The sequence below is a fragment of the Platalea leucorodia genome, assembly GCF_965183815.1.
Source record: "Platalea leucorodia genome assembly, chromosome: 4".
NCBI lineage: Eukaryota > Metazoa > Chordata > Aves > Pelecaniformes > Threskiornithidae > Platalea > Platalea leucorodia.
In genome coordinates this window covers 65,563,971-65,588,252 of record NC_138826.1, presented here as the reverse complement: position 1 = coordinate 65,588,252, position 24,282 = coordinate 65,563,971, and the positions used below count along the sequence as shown (strand labels likewise).

The 24,282-nt window shown below is 38.4% G+C and overlaps 1 protein-coding gene across 1 annotated transcript in view; it reads right to left on the bottom strand.

Annotated features, from left to right (window-relative positions):
• MYBPC1 (myosin binding protein C1) overlaps positions 1 to 24,282 on the bottom strand; it is a gene marked incomplete at both ends in the record, with an annotated part of 74,941 nt that overhangs the window by 49,234 nt on the left and 1,425 nt on the right. The window contains 2 exons of the mRNA XM_082310200.1: positions 1,568 to 1,609; positions 4,624 to 4,659. Coding sequence (XP_082166326.1) covers positions 1,568 to 1,609; positions 4,624 to 4,659 — 78 coding nt within the window. The remainder of the gene's footprint in view (positions 1 to 1,567; positions 1,610 to 4,623; positions 4,660 to 24,282) is intronic.

The following is a 24,282-nucleotide window of genomic DNA, read 5'->3' as shown; positions in this document are numbered from 1 at the left end:
TAGGACCTCAAACAATTTTTTTGGTAGCAAAATCCTCCTAGACAGGGTAAGCACCAAGAAAACATTTTTCCCCTTAGGACCTGTGTTCTTCACTAAATTGAAAACAGAAACATAATAATGTATAAAAAGGTAATAGAAGTATTTGATAAGATACCTACCATGTTTTCTTTTTTATTCAGTAAAATGTAGACTTGTAAGCAGTGGGGAAAACACCATTCATGTTCAGTTCAGATACAAATATTTCTCTCATATCAAAATTAAAACAAGCAGAACTAACTGCTGGAATAGCTTGAGGCAAGACCTTCATCTTTTTTCCTATCATTAAGCATGCAAATTATTCCTGAATTGTGTTTCCATTACCAAGATGACAGATTTGATTACTCACACAAAATTTTGTGTGTCAAAATAATTGCTCAATGTAAAGATAGCTGGCAAAATAACATGCACTGAATCCTGGTTCAGCATTTTTATTTTCCAAAGGGTACTAGAATCACACACTCTCAGTGTTTATATTTTGACTTTGCTGAGAAAAATAGCCATGCACGCCTTTGCCAAATAAATCTGCAAGTATCCAGTCTGTCTAAAAGGCAAGATTTTTTCTGGAAGAGACCAAAAACCAGAATACATTTTCAAGAAGCCGTTTCTTGATTTGCCATGAAAAAGCATAACCGTGCCAAATGAAAAGCAAGCATTGCATCAGTTGTAAGTATATTTTGCTCTGATTTAGCCTTTTATCAGAATGAAGGAAAAAAAAGATTATTCATTTCAAAATAAGCTGATGAGCTGTTTGAATTCTACTTTGGCAGGGAGTACAAAAAGGAGTGGAATTTGGCCCAATTCCCTCAAAATGTATCATCGTAACCAGAAGAATTGCCAACAGAGCTGGAGTCTAATCTCAGCAGCACAAAAATATATATTAAAAATCGAGCTGTTTTTTACATGCATTGCTAGTGGAACAGTTATGTGTTTGTTCACCGCAGACAGTCCTCAAATACATTTTTCAGAACTTGAATGAGCTCAGCTGCTGGGCTCCCAATGAGGACAGAAAGACAAATGTGTGATTTCTTTTTTCAGATGAAAAAATCTATTGGACTTTGCTGAAAGGTAAAACGTGCAATATCAAGTTTCTGTGGTAGAATAGAAACAGCTTAGAATGCCAGTAGGAGATTGTCTGTTTTATTTAAAAGCTACCAATATGCACAGTATCTGAGTTTTAGCAAGCTTGGTCAGTGTCAACATCCAGGCTCACTTAAACATGGCTTTCTGCTCATGCAAATCACTTGAAATTTGGTCTATTAGTTAAACAGTCTGTTTAATTAATAGTTTTAATTAAATTGCTGTTGCTAAAGTGTCATTCTTGTTTGCAGACTTTTTGAAGATACTCATAAGTATCATAATTTCCTTGTGCTGGATAAGTCATGCAGAAAAAGGATCCAGGAAGCTTCACATCACACTTCTGAAATTTGGCACCAAAATTCTGAATTAAAGCTCAAGCAATCCAGCATCAGAACAGCATTAAGGAATGTTCTCTTTACTGCTCATTTTTAAAATATGAGTTCAGACTCACCTTTACCCTTTCCAGTTCCAGCCTCCTGTGGTGTTTTTTGTTCTGTGTAGGAAGTACAAGTATATTTTTGAGAGGATCTTAAAGTAAAAAGAAAAACTTACACAGCATTAAAAAATACAGCAATATTCTAGGTTCTGCTAGCATTGAAAAAAACAAAATTAAAGAATTATTGATATACGTGTATATGTAATATACTGTTGTAATCCCATACAGCATTTTACAACTCTGTGCATATCAATGCATTTTCTATGTTTTGAACAAGTCATGTAAGATTGATGTTCCTGTGCTCAGTGGAAGAAAAATACTAGTTCTTTTAGAAGTAGCAATTGTTAGTTTCTTGTTCTTGGGCTTATTTACAAAAGCCTTTGAAATGAGTTACATATCATAGTTAATGTGAATGGCATTGGATCAGACATGACATACTGCCAAATATTAATGGTATCCAGAGCTCCATCACCCTAATCAGTTTATCCTTAAGACAAAGTACACCACAGAGAGCATGTATTGAGGGTGTTCTTAATTCTCTATCATCATGTTCATCATTATCATTATAATCTTTCCCAGGCTATTTGTTTTTAGTTTTCTTGATGAAAATAGTTGCCAGCTTGTCCTCTACTCCAAGCAGGTGAATGTGAATTATCTTTGACCTCATATGTATGAGAAAACTTGGACTGTATTTTCAACAAAATAAAAATTTCTATGCTTTCTCTATTTCAGGATTTGATAGGATTCCTATTCTCTTTGGTTTCCTATCATCTCATTCAATTTCCGTACAAGGCCATTTAGAGACATGTCAAATCATATGAGTTTTTCTGCCTTCAAGGTGTAAACACTCAGTATTCTATTGCCTGTGAACAATGACTTTCTGTGGCAAACTTACCTGTCGGCTGCCTGATAGAACATGGGTTCGGATGAAGGTCATTGGGCTAACATTGTCAAGATGGAACCAAGATAATTTTTGTACCATGAAGGAAACATCTGCAAGAGCCAGCTGATATTATGATTATCGTGAGTTCTTGTTCACATGGTAACTATGAAAATAAAACTTGAAATTTGGAAGACAAATCCATATTCTGGAAGTGTGACAGACTCCCAGATGCTTCTGTCTGGATTCCCTAAATTTCCAAGCTCCAGTTGTCAGGTTGTCCATCTTGGCCAGATGGTCAAGCGTTCCTTTTTAATGGGAATTTTGCTACAGTAACACTTTCCTTTCCCACTAGGAGCTGGGATTAGGAGAATTCACTGTTCTTGGCAGGTGGTAGCGTGTCTAAATCCCATTTGAAAACCTCATCAGGACTAAGTATACCAACCTGGTGTCTTGACATTGAGATCTAGAAGGAGCTCTTACAATGGTTTCCCAAAAATTTCCTGGTGTAGTTCAAGATGCTGATTATGTCCAATGAACTATTTATATGTTATCGAATTTGGATTCTTGAACAACTAACTTCCCTCTTTCTGTGATAGCACTTGGTAATCCAAGATGACAGAATCTTGAGTCAGACAGAAGGAAGCTAGGAGAAGTGACTGGCACTTCCAGCTTAGAAATATCCCAGTTTTGTCTGTGCCTAACCATAAAGCCCTACTGACACCCTACTTGTTTTACAGAAGAAATACAGGTATGGGGAAAAGGAAGGGGTTATAAGAGTGATTTCGTATTTAGTCCCGTGTATTTAAACAGAAACAAAGAAGACTTTGTTTATTTGAAAATGTTAATAGGTATTTATTTTTAATCTAGTGCTTCAAAGATGCTATTCCTTTCTGTCTACAAAAGTCACTTTCTCATTTCAGTTCTATTTAAAAGTTAAGATTGATGAAGAACATGAATTCAAGTACAAAGTATATCAGATAAGAACCTCAGTGTGAATATTTTGGAATTAATTACTTTAATATCAACTGTACCGATTTTACGGCTGAGTAAAATACAACCATCATGAATGAAATATCAATTACCTTTCCTTACAAATATATGCAATATGAAAGAATTCATCCTAACATAAAAATAATATATAGGTTATTTAAACAGGAAACTCCGTGTGGCAAATGATACTACTGCTGCGAGACTTTGTAATTTTTTAATGAAAGAGTGTATCATTTAAACAAAAATGTCTTGAATCAGCCTCATAAAATGCCAGTTTGCAAGACTGTAAGTAAATGCAGGTTTAACACTTGGAGAGTATTTATTCTGTTTGGTATTGCTGTTTAGGTAGCTATACAGAGAATAAAACTCACCAAATGGTTACATGAGACATGCATAAAGTATATATGTATTAACCAGCATCTGAGAATATAACTCAAGTTACTCAATGCAAATCAAACCCACAAGGCAAAGGCTTGCCTACCTTTCCAGCTCCCACTAAAGAAAATGTAGCAGCTTTGCACAGAGCTTCGGCTTTACCTGAAGCCCTACTCCTTATGGATGAGTTTCACCTCACCTAACTTTGGCTTCCTGGAAGTTATTCACCCACTGCAATCTAGACAATCAGAATCCTTAGGGCAATTGCCTATACAAAGACATCCAGTGACATTTTAGATAGGTTATCCAGGAAATGCCCATTGGATGAGCATGCATGACCCAGGATCTGCTCCACTGGTTATAGGTGGAGCACTGTTGAACAACTGAGACAAGATGCCTAATCTTCAGATCACTAAAATTAGGTGAAATTAATCCCATGCTTGATTCTGTCCACTTTGCTTACAGTGTACCTTCGAGGAGAAATGAAAGGGAATATTTTGGTAATAAGATGCTGTTCAGTATCAAAGACAACAGCATAATTTAGCCACAGAATATAAGCAGTCATCGTTTTCCTGTATCCTGAAGGACAATGACATCATTACGCAAGCAACAAGTCTCTCACAAGCAAAAATTGAGTCTGAAAAATCAATACTCAGGCAAAGTGAAGTGAGAATATCTTATTGGGGCAGGCTTTCTTACTTTTCTTACTGTCCTCTCACTTTCAAAGGGACATTGAACACAAAAAATATTATGGCTATGCAGTATCTAGTCTCATGCAACTGTTGTTAGTGTTACAGCACAAATTAGCATTTTTTACACTAACCTGGAGGTGGTGGTGGTGCACTTTCAGTTTCAGTCTCTGAAAAATGAGGAAATAAGACAAATATTGAGCTTCAAGTAAACACAAATATTTTTCACACATTAGGTATATGCTTGTTGAATTTGGATACAGTTTGAGTTCAGTTAATATTTTAATGCAGTTCTCAAATTTTTTTTCTCTCACACATGAAACACACGGCATCTTCAGAGTGACATGGTCAGAGGCCTAAAGCTTGAGCTCTGTGAAGAGAGGGTACTGAACTTATTGACTCTGGAGAGATATAATACTCATTAGAATCATAGAATCACAGAATCGTTTAGGTTGGAAAAGACCTTTAAGATCATTGAGTCCAACTGTTAACATAGCACTGCCAAGTCCACCACTAAACCATGTCCCTAAATGCCACATCTACATGTCTTTTAAATACCTCCAGGGATGGGGACTGAACCACTTCCCTCAGCAGCCTGTTCCAATGTTTGACAACCCTTTTAGTGAAGAAATTTTTCCTAATATCCAATCTAAACCTCCTCTGGTGCAACTTGAGGCCATTTCCTCTTGTCCTATTGCTTGTTACTTGGGAAAAGAGACCAACACCCACCTCGCTACAACCTCCTTTCAGGTAGTTGTAGAGAGCGTTAAGATCTCTCCCTGACATGCATGTCATCTACCTGAATGTATTCATATTAATTTATATAGGTGGGCCCCAGTACATTTTGGACCTTTTGGCGATTCCAGTTTAGGACAGTTCTGGAATATCATGGAATCCAAGTTGAATTTCAAGTTTGGGTTTGATTTGTTTAAGACAATTGGTCTTGAACCTATGCTTAAATGCGTAACTTACCACATCGATATGCTTCTGTCAGATGATACCCTATGTTTAAGCAAACTTTCCATCAACTGAAATAATATCTGATATGACTTTAATCGTGAAGTGTAATGGATCCATTAACTGAGAAGGATCATGCACAGAGAATCCAGAGACCTTTATCTCATTTTCACCACACCAGTAGATCTAGAGTTCAGTGTTTAGTGCAGAAAGTAAACAAATTAGCTTAGCTGCTCTGTGTAGGACCTACAGTATGTTTGGTTTTTCTTTCTTTCAGTCATGGTTTTTAATCTAAATCACTTCCCTTTCAGATGTGTGATACAGAAAGCAGGCTTTTTATCCTATTTAAATGTTATCCTTTTGGGATGATATGTTCTCCAATCTAAAAACATAAGGACAAATTAACTAGATAAAATTTATTTTTAAAATGTTAAAGGAAGATTATTTTCAACCTGTAAAAGCCTTAGGACTCTAGACTGGTTGAAAATAGTAATATTTATTGGAAATAGTGCATTGACTTATAATTCAGCTACTTGCAACAAGCAAAGATTTAAAAGGTTGAAATCCTTAACTGTAACAGTAGATGGCTCCTACTAACCTTTGTCATGTTATGGGTATTAACCTTTGGGACCCCACCTCAGGTCATGTTCAGGAAATAAAGTTTCAATTTCTGTCACACAGAAACTCTGGTAAGGTTATTCCTTTGCACTCAGGTCTAAATATAACTAAAACATACTTCTCATTCTTAATAAATCCATTTAATGTTTAAAAGGGAGGAATACTTTTAGTACAAATATAATTTTAAGCTGAGTGTGTGAATTTGATATGGTTGAGGAGCTTCCAGCCACATACACGGATGGTATAGCAAATCCTTGTAGAGGGTCCAAAGAGAATCCCTCTCTACAGGGAAAGAGCTCAGTGCTGTACATTCTCGTCACAGCACCCATCATAGGGAATAAAAAAGAGAACGTATATTAAAGGCCAACAGACACAGAGTCTGATAATAATAAAATAGCTTTACTTAGGTTCATAGCAATTTACTTTTTCTGGTGTAATTACTAAAATACTAAGTTTTGCTTTGTGGCCTAGGAAAATATGAAATTTTTTCATGTGAAAATATGAAAATTCCACCACAAAAAGTACATCTTGGAACATATCCCCTTTACTATCGTGACATTTCTCACTGCTTCAACTGAGAATAAAAGAACATCTCTGTGGCATGAAAGTGTATTTCTTGCATAGAAAAGTAATAGCAGAAAATTATTGACTGTATACTTGTATTTTTGAAATGTAATAGCTAGAAACAGGGAGTATTCTTATTAACACTGAATTAGAAAATTCTCCCTGGCTCACCAGGAAGAGCCACAAATTTATAAACAAAAGCTTGCCAAACTAAACACTTTCCAGGCTCAGATGAAAGGGTTATGAGCCTTTTGAGGGACTTGCCTTGTGTTTTTCTTTTATTTGGAAAGGTATTTCATGGCTTCATCACACAGTAGTGTTGGTCAGAAATCACATCTTTCCAGTCCTGTCTTACCTAGCAGTAGGCACAAATGTTAGCCAAAATCTGCAGCACAGACCAGACCTGAAACATTATTATTATAGTCTGAATTTCATCTCATACATGCAGACATATAAGGAGATATTCAAAACCTGAGCAATATCATGGGAAACCTACTCTAGTTAACCCTGTTTCTAGCAGGGAGGTTGGACTAGACGGTCTCCAGAGGTTCTTTCCAACCTCAGCTATTCTGCAGTTCTGTGATGGGCCGATGACTGAAGCCAGACCGAGAAGTCAGTCGTTTCTTTCCTAAACCATAATTCAAGGCTGTTTGGGTTATTGCTAGGAAAACTGAGGCAAGAACTGAGCTCAGGGGAGACACCTGAAGTATGGTGTGGAAGGAAGAAAGGAAGGAGGAGAGTTCTAGGCACTGGGGGTGGAAGAGACATGGGAAATACTTCAACATAATCTTATGGCCATGTGCGACCCCTTTCATGGTCATGCTTGGCTTACAGTTCCATTCCTGAGGACAGCCAGGAAAAAAACCATTAATAGCACCGAGTAGTTTCCACCTCCCCAAAGAATGATAGCCCTCTCTGGCTGACCTCTGCAACAGGCTTGTCAGCCAGGAAAGGGCTCTGTGCACTCAACCAGCAGCTTACGGTTGTGCTCCTTCCCTAGGAGGCATGCTCACTGGAGTCCCCAGATGCCATTCCTGACAGCCCCATTGCCTAATATGGTGCTCTGTCAAGCATTGTCAGGGGGGCTGGTGGTGGAGAAAGTGTTGCCTCCAGCATGCACTCCTCAGCCCCTTGGGAGAAGAAGTGTTCTTCACTGGGTTGTAATGATGCTTCTTGAGCTACAGGGGAAGAGGCTGTTGAAGGTCCAATTACCACTGGATTGATACCATAATCTCAGCTGGGCTTTCTGCTAAGCAACTAAAGTTAACTTCTGCCTCACAGTTTCTAAGACAAAAAGTAATGGCCTCTTCTTTGCAGTTCTTTATTTAAGAAGCCAAGAATGTTGCATTTCAGTGGGTTGTGTCATGTTAAATACAGACCTTGGGTTATTCATTGGTTGTGAAACTTGTAAAGCAGCTGGCTATATATAATTCTACAGCAAAAAAAGGAATTAACTTAGCAGCTCTTTCTACATGGCTACTCAGAAAGGATAGTATATTAAGAAATGTAGTTAGCAAATAAAGTGAAAGCACAACTGTCACTTAGATAACATCTCCAGAAATGCTTTCATGCCTCAGCCATGTCATGAGATGCATTCAGGATCCAGTCTGACATAGGATATGAGCACTTAGAGCCAAGACATTTTTATTTGTGATTTATAATTATACATGCACACATACAGTCTTGAAAATCAGCAGGAGATGCAACTTGACCCATTATCAAGTTTTCCATCACAGTTCCACATTTACTATGTTCAGTTTTTCAGATAAAATAAAACTTAAAATATCTTGCTATGCATATAGATAACTAAGCCTTAAAAAGTTCCGTGAGATTACCCATGTGCTAAAGTTATGGAAATGCTTAAGAACCATTTTAAATTGGGACTATCATTATTTAAAATTTCAATTCCATTTTAGGTCTGGCTGCACTGACATCCAACCTGCAATAATCACAAGAAGCTTTGGCAGGGAACTGGCAGAGTGCTTATGTATGGTGGCCAGTTTTCAAGGGCTCTAAATTCCCACTTCCACTGCCTTCTGTGACAGCAACAAGCATAGAAACTCCCTGACATCATATATATTACTTTTCACATTGGAGTGTAAACATAATGAGGCATGCTGACAGTTCTAAAAGAGTCTCCAGGTCCTACTCCACTGCTGTGCTGGGAGTAAAGTATTCTGGAGACTTGCAGTTCAGACCATTTGAGAGCTACAGGTTATCACCAGGCATACTGGGAAAGAGGTCTGGCTGGATAACCCTTCTTATCTTGCGACTCTGTACGCATGACCAGGTTTGTTTTGGGTAGGCTTAGGAACTCTCAATGATATTGGAAAATGAGTAGTGGGGTTTTTGTTCCCTTAGGTGAAGGAAATGACCTTGAGCATTAAATCAGGGCTTGCACAAAGTCTAAAGATAGTATTTCACCATCACCAGGCTGGAACATTCACAAGAGGGAGGAGGAAAGTCTCCTGCACTAATTTCTCCCTGCAGTTAGATATAGATTGGTTACAACCCAGCAAAGACTCTGGTCTGAACAGCCAAGGGATTCAGGATCTCACGCAGTCTGACCAGAGGGCTTGCTCCCATTTGCCTGAAAGGGAAACCAGGACTATAGCTGCATCATCATGGATACAGGTATGATATCTGTCTGTGTAAGAGCAGCATATTAAAGTGACTTTCATATGTCAAAGAGCACGAGGATGGTCACTTAATGCTTTTTGTCACAAAGACCTGTCAACTTGTGTCAAATTTAAGTACGTGGATTAAGCTTGCGGACATAGCCTCAAGGGATCAGACAAATATAACTATTACGTAGGCATTCCTAAAGTGCTGACTCTGCTAGTCAGACAAAAATAGACAAAATGCTAGTTTGGGGAGAGAGCATGGCTCACCCCAGCCCTTGTGCACTTGTCGTGTCTAAGGATTGTCCCCTGTGCGCGGCCCCTATAAGACCTGAGGACTGCCGTTGTGGCACATGGCTTTCTCCTGGGGTAGATGCTCCACTGAAATAGGTGGGCAGGGAAGGACCAAGGATGTGGAACAGTTGCTTGACAGACCTCATGTCCAGATCATCAGCAAAGAAAAGCAGTAAAGCTTCTTCCTTTCAGTGTTACTTACGTTCCCTGCAAAAAAAAGTGCTCTGAAGAAGAGAAATGGCTCAAAATAGTTTGACCATTTTTTATGGGTCACTTCACCCAGGCCAGTACAGAGTCACAGTGGCATTAGTGATGTGCTTAAAAGCCATAGCCTCATCTTTTGGAAGACAGGAACTTGCTCAACAAACTATAGAGATTACCAGAGCATGATGAGCATTTCACTGGGAAACAATACTGTTAGCAGACCCCAGATTAAACGAGCTGGGAAACAGAGGGGTTGATTCAAAGTCATTTGTAATCAATAAAAGCACTCTTAAATGTGTTCAGCTGGACTTAAATTGAAGTAAATACTATTATCAATAAAGAGCTGAATGCTCAGCATTCTGCAAAACCTGAGCACAGTCATGCAGACAGGGTCTGCCCGCTGCCTCATGAGTCTCAGTTCTCCACTGAGAAATAATCTGATTTGCATGCAACTTCTGCAAACAGTTCCCAATCTGAATGGAAGCAGGAAACTATGATACCAGCTGAAATCATTAACTTTTTAATGAATATCCATGGACATTTTCTATGTTACTTTTAAAATAAAGCTATAGAAACTAGTCTAAACAAACTTCAGTCCTGGGTCCTGAGAGCAAAAGTTGTTCTAAAGGACTGAAGTGAATAAGCAATGGTGCTCTGATGGCTGCCTATCTGACTATTATTGTGGCCAACAGTATGATGCAGCCAGACTGATAAATTTATTAATGTATTTCTATTTTCTGTTTCCACTTGTAATGATGGTATAAACAGATGACACTGCCTGTTTTTGCTCGCTGTGACTGTTTCTGGTTAGACATGGAAACAGCAACCTTAGGTTAAATACTGTCTCTTATTGCAACTAAGTGAATGAATCAGCATCTTCACTGAAGCTGAAATTATTTTTATATTCCAACCATTAAAAGCATCATAATCCAGTGATACCTCTTCAGGTAGGGACTGCAGAAGAAAGAAACTTAACAAACAGTTTGCTTAAAAATTTAGTTTTGCATATGATTAAAATTTAAAACTGTTCCTAATGGATTTCAGCTTGTAGGAAAAAAACAAAACCAAGGACAATATTTAGTCCCAGCATATAATCTTACCTACAATACTCCTGTTTCAGGAATAATCTAAATAATTCCAATTATAAAGGATTTTATGGGCCACAAGATCCAATGAAACCATAGTATGATAAATGCAGAATGTTCCCTGACTTAAGGACTGAAAAACTGAATGAACAGATGGAACAAAAGCCTAGTAATAGTGAATTCTGTGGAATAGATTAGGCACCAAAGAAACAGTTTACAGATCCACTTGAGGAGCTGCAGTGTAATTGGTGACTCCAGATTTTGTCTTCATTGCCATCCATAATTATGGAAGTGCATAAAGCAACCATTGCTTGTTTAGTGTGTTTTCCTTGCAGTTCCCATTTTTCTAAAATGATGATATTAAATCAAATCTGATCAAATGTAAGCTTCCACATCTTTCTCGTTTCTTATGAAAACTTGGCTTTCATATAGGAATTAATGTCTACAGAACACTGTAACCATGACCTTGAACAAAAGTAATTTCTTTAATAAAATGTATGTTTACATACCTATATTCTCCTAAGTTCGTGCAAGTAGACTGTCCAGTAAAGGACTACATTATCCATGCATTAAACCCCCCCTCTATTTAATTTCTGGTAGATAAGATGCAGACATCAGCAGTCAACACCCTCATCAGATGGTGCAAGACTTCCTTGGCAGTCTTGAAGTTGTGTATGTACTGTAACTGGGAATTAGAAGGCTGCCAAGCGTTGACAGCATTTAAAATAGATAAACATAGCTAAAGTTGGTGGCTTTAGTCTAGTTATCAAGTTCCCATGAATTCTCAAACTCATTTTTAACCTACTCAGCCTACAAGGCACCAACATGGAGTAATTAAATTCCATTTGTGTTTCCATTGTATCTTTCTTCTCTTACTTTATATCAAAAAGAAATGAATCCATACAAGTTAGTTCCTGAGCACTTGTGCATCTAAGAGAAAAGAGTATTCATGCTTGTATTTCACAGATCATAGACTAGCAGTAGACTACAATTTGAGGGCCACACTTAGCTGAAATGTTTTGACTAAATGTTTTTTTCATTGAGTTTTTCACAATTGCAGTTTTCTAACTTATTCCATCATTTAAAAAAAAAATCTTTTTTTTTTTTAACTTCAAAAAATGAAATTTTGTGATGCTATCTATCCTGCAAAATCTTGTAGGCAAAGTTTTGCTGGTTACACCATCTATATGGCAAAAGGATTTTGCTGAAATATGTTATAGTGTTTACCAAAATGACTTGTGCTGATAAGGTAATTCAGTTTGCCATCATAACAGTACTTTTATGAGAAGGCTTTGTCAGCACAGCTGTACCTGCAAAGCCATTGAAAAATTCTCCATGCCTGAGTCTGTTTATGGCTGTATTGATTTATCTTTTATTCCACATCTTGATGTGTTATTTCCAAACATGGAAATAAAACCATTTTATTTTGAACAATCATTGCAAAACTTGTTATAAAATGCGGTGTATGCAATCCCAAATGTCACTGAAAAAAATCTTAGTAGGCATTTTTCCCATAATATTTGCAAACTGTGGAAATTCCACCCAGAGTCAGCTGCTTCTTACAAATGGTAGATCAATAATAGAAAGTCTCAAACTTTCCTGTATTATGACACCATCTCAGTTTATACACCACCGATTTAATATAAGTCTGAAATGATTCCTTATTCCTGAAATTGTGTATTCCTCACCTACCTGTTCTCAATCATCTGAGCTGTTCTTTAGTGTTGCTTCACGTGATGTACTACATGGTTCTGGCTCCAGTTAAACAGGGGAAGGAGAAAACTGGCTGTGTAAATATTGTCAGCTAGATGGGTGCTTATGTCTAAAGGACAGAAGCAGTGTTTCTATTTTTGCATTGTAAAACCAACAATAAAACAGTCCTGAAATACCTGATCTGGACTTCTCAACCTCATAGATTTACCTCTACAGTTTCATACCTGAAAGCCCTAGCTCTGCTTAGTCTCAGCGATTCGCACAGATTTCTGTCTTCGGCTGTATTAAAAAAGGGCTGTCGGTGTGGTGGAAGCACTGCAGAATCACTCCCACTGTGCTATAGTTCAGCTATGAGTCTTCACTCTGCCTTTTTTATAGTGTATAAGTCTGTGAACCGATTCACCCTATATATCTAAACCTGATGGTCTCTATGGTATTTGCTAGTGACCCGTAAGGGGCGCTGCTGGCTAACAGTATTGCCGGTGTCCCCCATTTGCTGCCTGGGTTCCCAGCCTCAGGTAGCACTGTGATTTCCCGAGGGCAGGGAGGAGTCAGAGCAGGTCTGATGCTGTCTTGTCTTCAGGTTAAAAATTAGTGATCTGGCTCACAGCTCAAAATTCAGTGATCTGTATTTTCGTATTTACAGGGACACAAGACGCACAGCCAGAGAGAGCCAGGTTTTGTTAGTTCCAATGTTCAGATGACAGTCTTTTCTACATAAACACAAAATGCATGAACACAGCATAGCTTTGATTTCTTTAGATTCATTAGATGTTGCAACACATTTTTAATGTGTTAAATTGCCTGTGAAATAGTAAGATTTTTTGGCAGCAGGTGCTAATAAGAAATCAAGCTTTCAAAACGACTCCTAGCCCAGCCAAGAAAAATTCTTGTTTTAAATAATCCAAATCTAATTAATCTTTGCTATGTATTTACTGAAATCAATTAAGCCACTCATCAGAAAAGTTTGATCCCGTACAAAAAAAGTATGGTGATAGACTTTATTCTCAATTTCCTATCCTTGCTTGCAATAGCTTGTTAATAATTTTTCTCTGGAAGCAAACATTTTCATTTCGTTCAAGAGATTCCCTAGGGAAAAATGAAAGCAAAAGGCACCATGATATGATACCAGAGATAGCAGTACACTGAGTAATGCTAACATCCTTTCTGAAAGCTGCAAAATGTAATAAAGTGGATCAGGTTATTGGATTAAAAACTTCATAAAACAAAGAACTGCTGCTCAGGAATGACAGTAATTTATTCCTCAAATTTAACAATATATTTTCAACGACAGTTGCACTTCTAATTATAGGATAAAAGTCAGCAATAAAGTTGAAAGGGCAGTTATTTCAAGAGATGAGTACTTATCCAGTAAAGGACTTCCCTTCAGATTGCCCAAATAATTTCCAAACCAGCTCAGGAAGCATTTGCTAATTTAGAAAAACGTCTTCATTCTTGCTTGACCCAAATGAGAACAAACACTGTTGTTTTGCTGAACTATCCTGACATATTTCACTCTGAATCAAGGAAATCAATTGCAGTATTGTTTTATGGAAATCGCATTATGGACCCAACGCTCTGCATAAGCAGAGTGAGTTCCACAAAGGACTACGTCTCCTGTTGTTCAGTACATTCAGGTTAGTCCTGAGAGCCATGTGAGCATGTGCAGATAGTTGGAAATCATTCCACTTACAGAGCTTGACTCTTAGCGGAAAATGGGGGCATCAGCATAAAGCTCTGGTGTTGTGAATTCATGCAATCTAACTTATTTCAGCAAATTACAAGGAAGCATTTGAGACGTGCTGACAGGCTTTGTTTTAACCAAATTTCAGAATAAAACATTTCAACAATTAAAAATGAAAATCTGCTGGTATTCCCATTCCATAGCTTTTGAAATGTCAAGTTTTCTTTGAGGGTCAGGGCAAAACCAAACACGCAGATGTTGGGATTTCCCCAGGACTGAATTTCTAAGCTTGTTATCAGCTCTTTGTTAAAGTAACATGTACTACAACTGTGCCTAAACACTGTCATGACTGTGTCCAAATACCAAATAAGAAGAGCATTTGCTTCAAGTCTATTTGACAGTGGGTGACAGATAATCTGATACTCTGTGATCTTTTCAAGAAGGAAGAGTCTTCTCAGAAGAGCACTCTCCTGTCATCTGCACTTCAGTACTTGGCCTCCTCTTGAGCGACAATGTCTTACAGAACGGGATTGTAACGGGGAACCCTGACACAGGGCTGTCAGGCATGTAAGTGATTAGAGATCATTTCAAGAAGCTAATCACTAATAATCCATTACTTATGTCAACCTGAATTTTTTACCCAATGCTAATTTTCAGTTATCAGGCTTGTGGAAAATAACTCACTCAAGATGAAAAAGAGGGTAGTAGCATCCACTTTCTTAGTTTACTAAGGGTACCTCATATTTATGGGCTATGACATTCAGAGGCTGCTACTTTTTGTGAGTGCTGATGTTCCAGTACATGCCAACCAAAGATGATTTGTAATTAAGTCTGGAGAAGAATTAAAAAAAACCCCAAACATAACTGGCAATGCAGGAAAGCTTTGTATCAGAGTTGCAGTATTGCTGATATCAAACACCAAAAGAATCAGTAGTTACCCTAAAACTCAGACGCTTACTTATTTAATGGGAATTCTATGTACTGACTTTGGGAGTTTTCTTTTTTTTGTAAGCTTGTTTACATATAAATATTTGTTGTTGCTCAGATGCCTGGAATTCAGCATTGTACTGACAAACCTTTAGGAATATTCTGCACATGTGGAGAGAAAGGACTTTTTCTGTAGATAAAAATTTAGGAGATCTAAGGTCCCAGAGGCCTCTGGCAAATCTTTGGAGGAATGTGCAGCAATATTTATGTACATGAAAGTCACGTATGTCCCTTTGTGGGTGTTAGGCATCCAAAATGGATACATACATCCCTCTGTGTTAATACTGTTACATTTTCTACCTCTCAGTCTCATTCTGCACCAATGAAAATAACTGTGAGAATTATAAACCTTCATTTTTAAGAAATCACTTAACTTTGCCTTTAGGGAAAACATCACAGCAGGATGTTTGCAGTCAAACTGTGAGGGTTTGCATCAGTAAATCAGTAAGTGACATGTATAAAATAAAGCTCTTACAAAGCATGACAGCAAAATGCATTTGAGATGCTATTGTGAATAACAGTCACAGGTCATTGAATATACTTTCTTTCCAGCTAAAAAAGCTGTTGGCTAAGAGAGAAACCTTCATTGCAAAACATGGAAATGCAAAACAAGGGCAAAGAAAAAGGGGCAGAGGACAGAGGTCAGATTTCCCCTTTAAAAATAGGGCTAAGGAAAGCTTAGATGAAAGATTAGTAAGGCTGGAGGGAATGCCATGGAAAAAATGTCATCAGGCATCTGACCCTCTGTGCCTTCACTGAAGTCTGCATCTGTGGAGGAGTGGCAGTCACAGCCTCCAATGGTATTATGCTCCTCTTTGGGTCTAAAATAAGGTTTTGGCCTAGATACTGTGTTCTTATAAAAACAGAAGATACCAAATATGCTACAGTGTGTGTATGTATATGTCTATCTACGTGAATATCACAGCATGAGACCCAGAAGCTATTAGTCAACAAATTACTCCATCTGTGTGGCATTTCTCGTGTGACTGTTCCTAGATATCTCTAGCCACAGATATTCTCCACATCACCAGGGATAAGTGTTTTCTGTAATCTTTGCTAGGAACAATGCTTTAGTGGTACTGGAAACTAATAAAGCTGTTGAGAAAAGACAGAAATGCAATGCTGTGTACATTCATGTGTGCAAATGATTTGAAATATTTCATTTCAGGTCAGAAAACAGTGAGAAGTCCTACTACACTGGCACTATTAGCTCAGACTGGTAGAGGAAGTTTCTCTTCCTTCTAGAACAGTTGGAACTGGTGCTAGGGGCAATAATTTGTGCATTTCTCTTGCACAGAAAAGATCTCATGGCAGAAAGCTATGAAAATGAACACAAAAATACCCAAAGATTGGAATTCAACAACTGTTCAGCAACTATGTCTTACTGCTCCTTCTAGTCCACTAGCAAGCTGGAGTGGGTGAGTATCAAGGAGTAAGACCTATCCCATCAACTAAACCAGTAAGCTTTTCATTTGGGGTCTCTTTCAGTTTTAGCTGTATCTGTATTTGGTTTAATTTCATTATAACTTGAGGGCTTTGAGAGAAGACAAAATTTGCAAGAGGCTTTCAGACTGGGTTTGCATGCTGACTGAGCAGAGCATGGCCCCTGTTCAAGAAAAAGGTAACCGTTTGAGCTGGTTTGTGAGTTGCTTTTGCTCAGCCCCTACCTAATGTGTTCCATCCAGTTGATTTAATAACACGAAGTGGAGCAAATGTCTCTGCAATTTATGTCAATGCACACAGAGCTAAGATTTATAAACAGAAATCTGTATGAAAAGGGAATCTTCATCTGTGTCTGTGTATGACTGTAACCTACTCTTGGCATCTATGACCAAAATTAGGAAGTTATTCTGAGCCTGCAAAGTTGTGATGAGTGTGTATTTTAATACAGATCCCTCTCAGGAAGCATCATGGTACTACTGAACAATGCTTTCAGATGCTCACTAAAACCACCATTTGATACTACGGAGAATTAAATTAGAACGGAGCTTTTTGTAATAATCACCTGATCAAAATAACTTGCTGGAGCCATCACATATAAGGGCAACTGTCCTAAGAAGTAGATCACATGCTATTTTCATGTAAGAGGGCCACAGGATAGAAAATTATGTAAGAAATATTTCCTAATCTCCAAGGAAGGGAGAGCGATGACTCTCTTGAACATGTTCCATTGCTGCAAGATACAGCAGAACTCTCTTCTTACTGCAGTGTCTGTACCCTTTTGGGAACAAGGAGATGGGACATGGAGGGGCTCTAAACTGTGGAATGAGTCACCCAGCCGTGCTCTCATGGCCTGGTACTGCTGCTCTCTGCACTGCATGGAAGTCACATCCACTGACCGATTTGCGAGTTGTTGTATTCCTGAGGGTCTTTCCTGAAACAAACAACTTTTTACTCCAAGGCAGAGCATGGAGCAATTTTTAGGATGGTGATTTTTTTGGAATTTTGAAACTTTTCTGAGACTGTGGCGTATTTGACTTTCTGTTCAGCAACCCTCCGACACTACTCCAGGAGGTCTACTGTCCTAAATTAACCCACCATCTAGCACTACCAGAGAGCAGGGCATGAAACATCTCAGTATTATGACATCTAACACCACCATGGCTAACTGCAGCAGAGGCCACAGGTTATTTTGGCACTTTGAACTGAAGATACACATAAGGACACTTGGCCAAGCAGTAGACGATTGTGGGTGTGATTGGTCTTCTTCAGAAGAGGCAGTTCTAAGCTGTGTGGAGGTAAGACATCCTGCAACGCTTAGCCTAGGTCCCATTGACTGCTCTGTGGAGCTGCCGCTAGCAATACAGACATAGCTAACGGGGGAAGGAAGCCAGAGAGAAACCACTCCGTTTTGTGAATGCTGCATTTTTTAGGGTTCTGAGAGGTCTCTGAGCAGAAAACTATAATCATACTTCTTGAATCTGCAGTAACTTTCTTTCTGTCCCTACACCATCTCAGGAAGTGGTGAAGATTGACTGAAACTTTTACCAAAGCATGCTTGCTAGAATAGCTTCCTAGGACATAAAATCCTGTTGGACACAGAACTGGATTTTCACTCTAATTCACTCCCTTCTGCAAGCATCTTCATCTTGGCTGAACCACCTGCTAGTTCGGTGAGCTCTAGGATGTAAAACCATACCTGACAAATTAAGGAGGGTAAATTCCAGAAATAGGAATTCATGGAGATTCCTAAATCTACATCTGTTTTGTTGAACACATTGTAGAATATTCAGAAATGCTTTATTATTTAACATATAAAGTGCTTGTTACTCATAGCTACAAATTCCTTGATGTAACCAGCCATTCATCTAGCAGCATAAAGCTGTTGGAGGAAGTGGGAGTAAGCTAGAGTAGAAAGGAAGAAGAAGAATTAATATTGATTTGAACAGGAATGCAACTTTCTATTTCCTCTTATTAATGCAAAAAGGAAATTTAATTTTGAGTTGATTTAAACACACAGCTTAGCCATGAAATGAAATATATTGACTCGTTCTTATAAAAAATAAAGCAAGTAACACCAGCTGGATCTCCCAAATAACAAAAAAAATGGCAGGAGCACCTTTTTTATTATTAGTTTTATCACTGCACCCAGCAGATTACAGAAAGGTGCACTCTCCTCTGCTCAAGGGACTCTGGGCCCAATGTACTCCCTTATTTATTGAGGGAGAGCATCCGAGTATCACATGCAAATAATGCTGGAGTGGAACTCTCTCCTTGTCTTCCTATAAAACTACCCATTGAAGAAAATCCTTAAACACTAATTGAACAAATTACAGAGAATAACTCTGCAGCCTTGTTGTTAAGGTACTCAGAAAAAAGAGAGACACATGAATGTGTCTACCATGTGAGCTGGAAGTCTAAGGTACCATTCTAATCAATGGAATTAGATTTTTTTTCACCATAAAATAGCTGCTTATGGCTCAATTCATTTTCTTAGATATAGGTGATCAATGACATTCAGATGCTGTAGCATATCCTTCTGTTTTCTAGCTGCTAGTCCAGGGGGTTGCAGATCTCCCATAGGTCCTGAGTCATATCTCCCAGCCTCAAATGGGTACTCTGTGTATCCTAGTGCGTCTCATATGGCACTGGGCACCTATGTTTAGGCAGCTGCTGGCTGGTCAGCTGAGCAACAGCCTGGACTCCACTGGCTGTAATGACCTGCTGTCCGTGACGCCAGTGGGAGTGGGGACACCTAGTTCACTTGCACACACTTCCATTTGGGTAGCTGGTTCCTAACCCAGACATCTACTGTGGCAGTGTAAAGACCATTAGGATCTTTGTACAGTTGCAAACTTAAAAAAATTTTCAATAAACTAACATGGACCTTCATGTCAGATCAATCCTGTCTTCCCTAACTCTTAAAACATCAACAACTCTTCAAAGCAAAAGAATAAAATCTCTTGGCGGTCATAAAGTGCATCAAACTTCCCTAGTGAATGATGGAAAAGTGGCTTCAAGTATTGGTTCCCTAACAGCAGTGAAAAAGAGAAACCTTTTTTTGAGTCTTCAGAAGTAGCACTTCAGTTGTGACTGAGAGCAGAGAGAGAGAGGGCTGGATGGGAAGAGAAGGGGCTGTTTCTCAGCCACACAGTGCCTCAGACTCAAGAGACAAAGCTGTTTGCAGTGGGACTGAGAAAACTCTAATTGCAACTGAAGTTAATGATTCTATCCATTTGCCTTCTCCTTTATTTTACAGATTTTTACATTCAGTGCAAAGCCACATTAGTGTCTGGATGAGAACAACCTTTTTCCCCTCACTCTAGAGCAATTATTAAATTAGGACCTCTAACTTAGTAGAATCTCTGCATTTTCCCCAATTGACGAGTCTAGTATTTGGCCCTATCCCAAGGGAAATTTCCCCAGGTAATTTATTTTTAATGTTGATTTGCTCTTCCACTTCAAGGAACCCTCTGGATGTCCCCTCATGAAACATGAAATATGTTGTACAATGTATTTTCCGAGGACCGTTGATGTGTGTGGCAGCTACTGAAGTTTTGATAACTGAAGTCTCCCCAGATCTCCCTGCTATTTTTTTTACTATGTGACCACAGACCTTCCCGTCTTGTTTGGTAGATCCCTGAAACTAATATGAAGAAACTCATCCAGTTTTTCATGGGACAGAAGGGTACTGTAGCATGGTGTTGGTTTTTTTTTTTTTTTTAAAGCTCTCTTAAAGTGATATATTTAGGAGGTATGAGGGGAAAGAACTGGGCAGTCCTTTATTTATCTTCCCAACAGGTGCAGCATAGGGAGGCACAAAGGCAGCATTTGCTAATTTCAGTTTTGCCAAGTACAAAGCACCCTCTGGTCTGCTGAAAGACCGTTCCCTGCTTTCCGCCTAAACTCAATGAGTTTTTTATTTTAGTGTGACAATATTAAATATTTTTCCTGTGCATAGATGCACTGCTTTTTTGCACAGGGTGGACAAGATTTTCAACTCAAGAACAACAGTAAGCCAGGTCAATCTTGCATTATCCTCCTACACTAGTATTAAAATAAAATCAATGCATTGTATAAGAAAAAAAATCAATGTAGTTCCTTCAATTTACACCATAATAAAACAAAACATAAAAACTCCAAAATAAATCAATTTTTCTTTGCCAGTGTAGGGCTTTTTCAACCAAATTAATCTGATTGGAAAATTAGTCTTAAACTTAGGAGCAGTGGAGGCAGAAGGTCAAAGAATAAATCTGAGATGCTCTGGAATCTCAGAAGGAAGTGTGGGAGCAACACTTAGAAATTAGCAATGGGAGGGCAAAGATGGTCAATTCCCAGTGTGCAACAAGATCTGTGCAGGAGGACACTGCTCTATAGGGCTCAGGACAGGAGTGGGGCCCACCCTAATGGATCTAATTACAGCAGTTAGGTGTTAAGTTTGCTTTCTGTTTGTGAGGGCTTTAAATTTATTAGCTAGAGGTGATGAAGAGAAGCTTTCTAAAGAATTGAGAGGGAAAATAAGATAAGGGGTTAGGGTTTCCTCCTTCCCTCATCCACGAAAACTCATTTATCTGTGACTTTAATACAGTGCTTGTAAATGATATATATGAGCCTGACTTTGAGTGTGATTTGGCTCCAAGACTGAAGGTAGTTAGAAATAATGGGAATGCATTTTACAGTCAGTCCTGCAGAAGGGCAATGATGATGGCAGAAGATGGATGTCTGTATGCTTTTCTTTTGCCTCACTGAAGCATGTGTCTATGCAGCAAGGACAGCAGCAGCTGCACTACCCAGTTTGTTGCCATAATAAAATGATTATACAGGTCCAGTCTTCTGCATGGAAAGCACTAAGCAATGTTATACAATGTTCACATGCTAGGTTCTTGAATCTTCAGGAAAACTTTCCATCAGCAATGTTAATTTTGACACAAGCCAACTCTATATGCTGAAGCAGAATTTCCATTTAACTTCTTTTTCACCTCTGAAAAATTGTCTAGCCTGAAAATATGGTATTAAAAGAAATCTTACTTTAATTAACTCTTATCCAGCCTTGCTACTGATTTCCCACTGGAATGCTGATCTACATGTCTACTTATATGATTTATATGACTAGTTGACTTGCTTGACAGTGCCTATTATCTTGATACACCAGACTGTGGTATTGTTTTAAATATTATAAATATAATGAAAATATAATTATAGAAGAATCATGCAATGAAACAAAACCAGTCATGTTTAAAAGCCAATAGAAGCAAAGGCTGTTTCAACTGTGCTTCTTCAGAGAGAACAGCGTTACCACATCTCCAAAGCAGTCTCTACTGATATGCCTGTTTACCTCCTTTCACAAAGTGCTTCATGTTTTAGAGATTGTCCTTCTAACAAACAATATATGCATATAGTTTTCTTTGCAACTTTTATATCTATGCTGTATATAGACTGAAAAAGTTTTACTAAAACACTGTCTAAAGTAGGCACACTGATTTTTAATTTTGATTCCTTGCCAATATGTGGATGCTCCAGGCAGTATTCAAGCAGAGCTTGCAAACCCTTAGAAAATGAAGTTGGCAGACAGTTGATAAATGCTTTGGCTTAAAATTTGGAATGGTCGCTTAACTCATGGCCATGAGTTATTTCCTGGATTCAGGAGAATAAATAAGGCAAATTTACAGAGCTGCCTCCTGGGGACTGACTTGCACCTGTCCCTGTGGGATGATGCCCACAAATAGTTTGAAACCGTTGCTCTTGAGAGACTTGGCACTTTTACAAAAGCGTATCCAAATGCTGTGGCCTGTGACAGTTTAAGAGGGCACCTAATTAATGGGCAGCTCTTATTATGAATATTGGTTAAAGGAAAGGGGGGGAGAGGAAAGATTGACTGAGTGATTACAATAAATTACAGGAAGTAATTATAGGAGGGAGTGTTATTTTATTAGTCACCAGGAAAACTAAAGGCCATTAAATTTAAATGCACTGGTAAAGGTCTTTGGCATCACAGTCCTATCCTAGTCACCCACTGGGAGCAGTTAACCCATTGATGTAAACTTCACCTTGTGAATATGAAATTTTGAACAGGCTAAGACAAAACTATCTTACAACAGCATGACCATATACTCCGAAGAAGCCACAGCTGATGTAATATATAGGACTTTGACTTTTTAGGAGTACAATAAAGGCCTAAAACCATTAGTCATGGAAGCCTCTTTCTACAGTGAGAAATTCCATCAGGCCAAAGTGCTCCAGCAACCTTCTCTAAGCTGAGTGGTGTGTTTAATTTGGTGATCCTATTTGTTAAGAGCGCAGGGTAAGGCTACAGTCTCACCAAGTTAGGAAATTTCTAACTTCGGTAATCTAATAATCTTAAAATAGCTCAAAGAGCATTTCGCCTGAAAAAAAGCCTGGGAGCTTTCTGCAGCACTGCGTGTGAAAAATCTAGATATGTACTTCAGAGAATGCAGTGACAAAAAACTGCAAAGCTGAGATTTTCTTGACATTCAAGTGTTAGCCAGTTTCCAATTTCTCAGCTGCTTGCTTTTGTGTGTGATGTTTTTAACTGGCAGGACCTATGAGAATAAAGAGTATGGGATCATTCATGTAGATTGCTTCTTTTGGAAATGTCAGAAGAATACTGCTTAGGCACCCATGTGACACAGAAGCCTTAAGCCTCTTTTTTTCTCTGCTTTCTATTGTAGTCTGCCAACAAGTTCCCCAAAGGTTTCTCAGAGTGTCCTTCCAGTGGTACCTTCCAGAATGTAGTCACTCCAAGGTTCACCTTCATTATTTAATTGCCTTCAATCCTTCATGCCTTGGAAATTATCTGAGAATAGGCATTTGATGGACATGTGACATTCTGAATTCTTACTGGTAGAGCTCATACAAGTAGTAGCAGTGGTATTGTACTATTATTGGTACCGAACACTCCTTCCACTAATATAGTAAGTACTTGTACTTACTATACAAGTACTTCCACCAGCTCAGGTGAGTTTTTGATCAACAAAAAATCTTCAGGAGGCAGCTAATCTATTAAGTACAATAAGAGAAACCTGTAACCACCCTGATCTACTGGCTGCAAATAACCTGGGTGCAATGAGGAACAACCAGCGTACAACCTGTACGTATCACTCTTCCAGAGCTCATTATTGCTTGTGAACTCTAGCTCTATCAGGACAGAAAGCTTTTTATGTTCCTCAATATTGACTCATCAAAAATCACATTTATTCCACTGTCAATATAATGTTGTTCAGAGTTGCTAAGCGTATTTTTTACCACAACCACGGAGCTGCATTTGTAATCACTGCATTGTAAGAACATCTTTGAAACAATCTAGTCTTAAACAGAATAATAACCTTTAGAAACATGAGCCTCCTAGCAAATTTTCTCCAAAGCACAAATCTTTTGAAAGTGCAGAAATATTTTAGGCTTTTTTTCTAGTTGGCAGCCACAGAATGCATTCTGATTAAACTGTGTAATATCCAGTCAAATAACAGATCAAATAAAAAGGACACTTAATACATGTGTAAATCATTTGAATTACAAATAAGACACTCTAGAAGGGGCTTGGCTCTAGGTTTGATATAGAGGATTAGGCTCTTGTATTAATACATGCACTTGGTGTAGCTATTTTCAGAG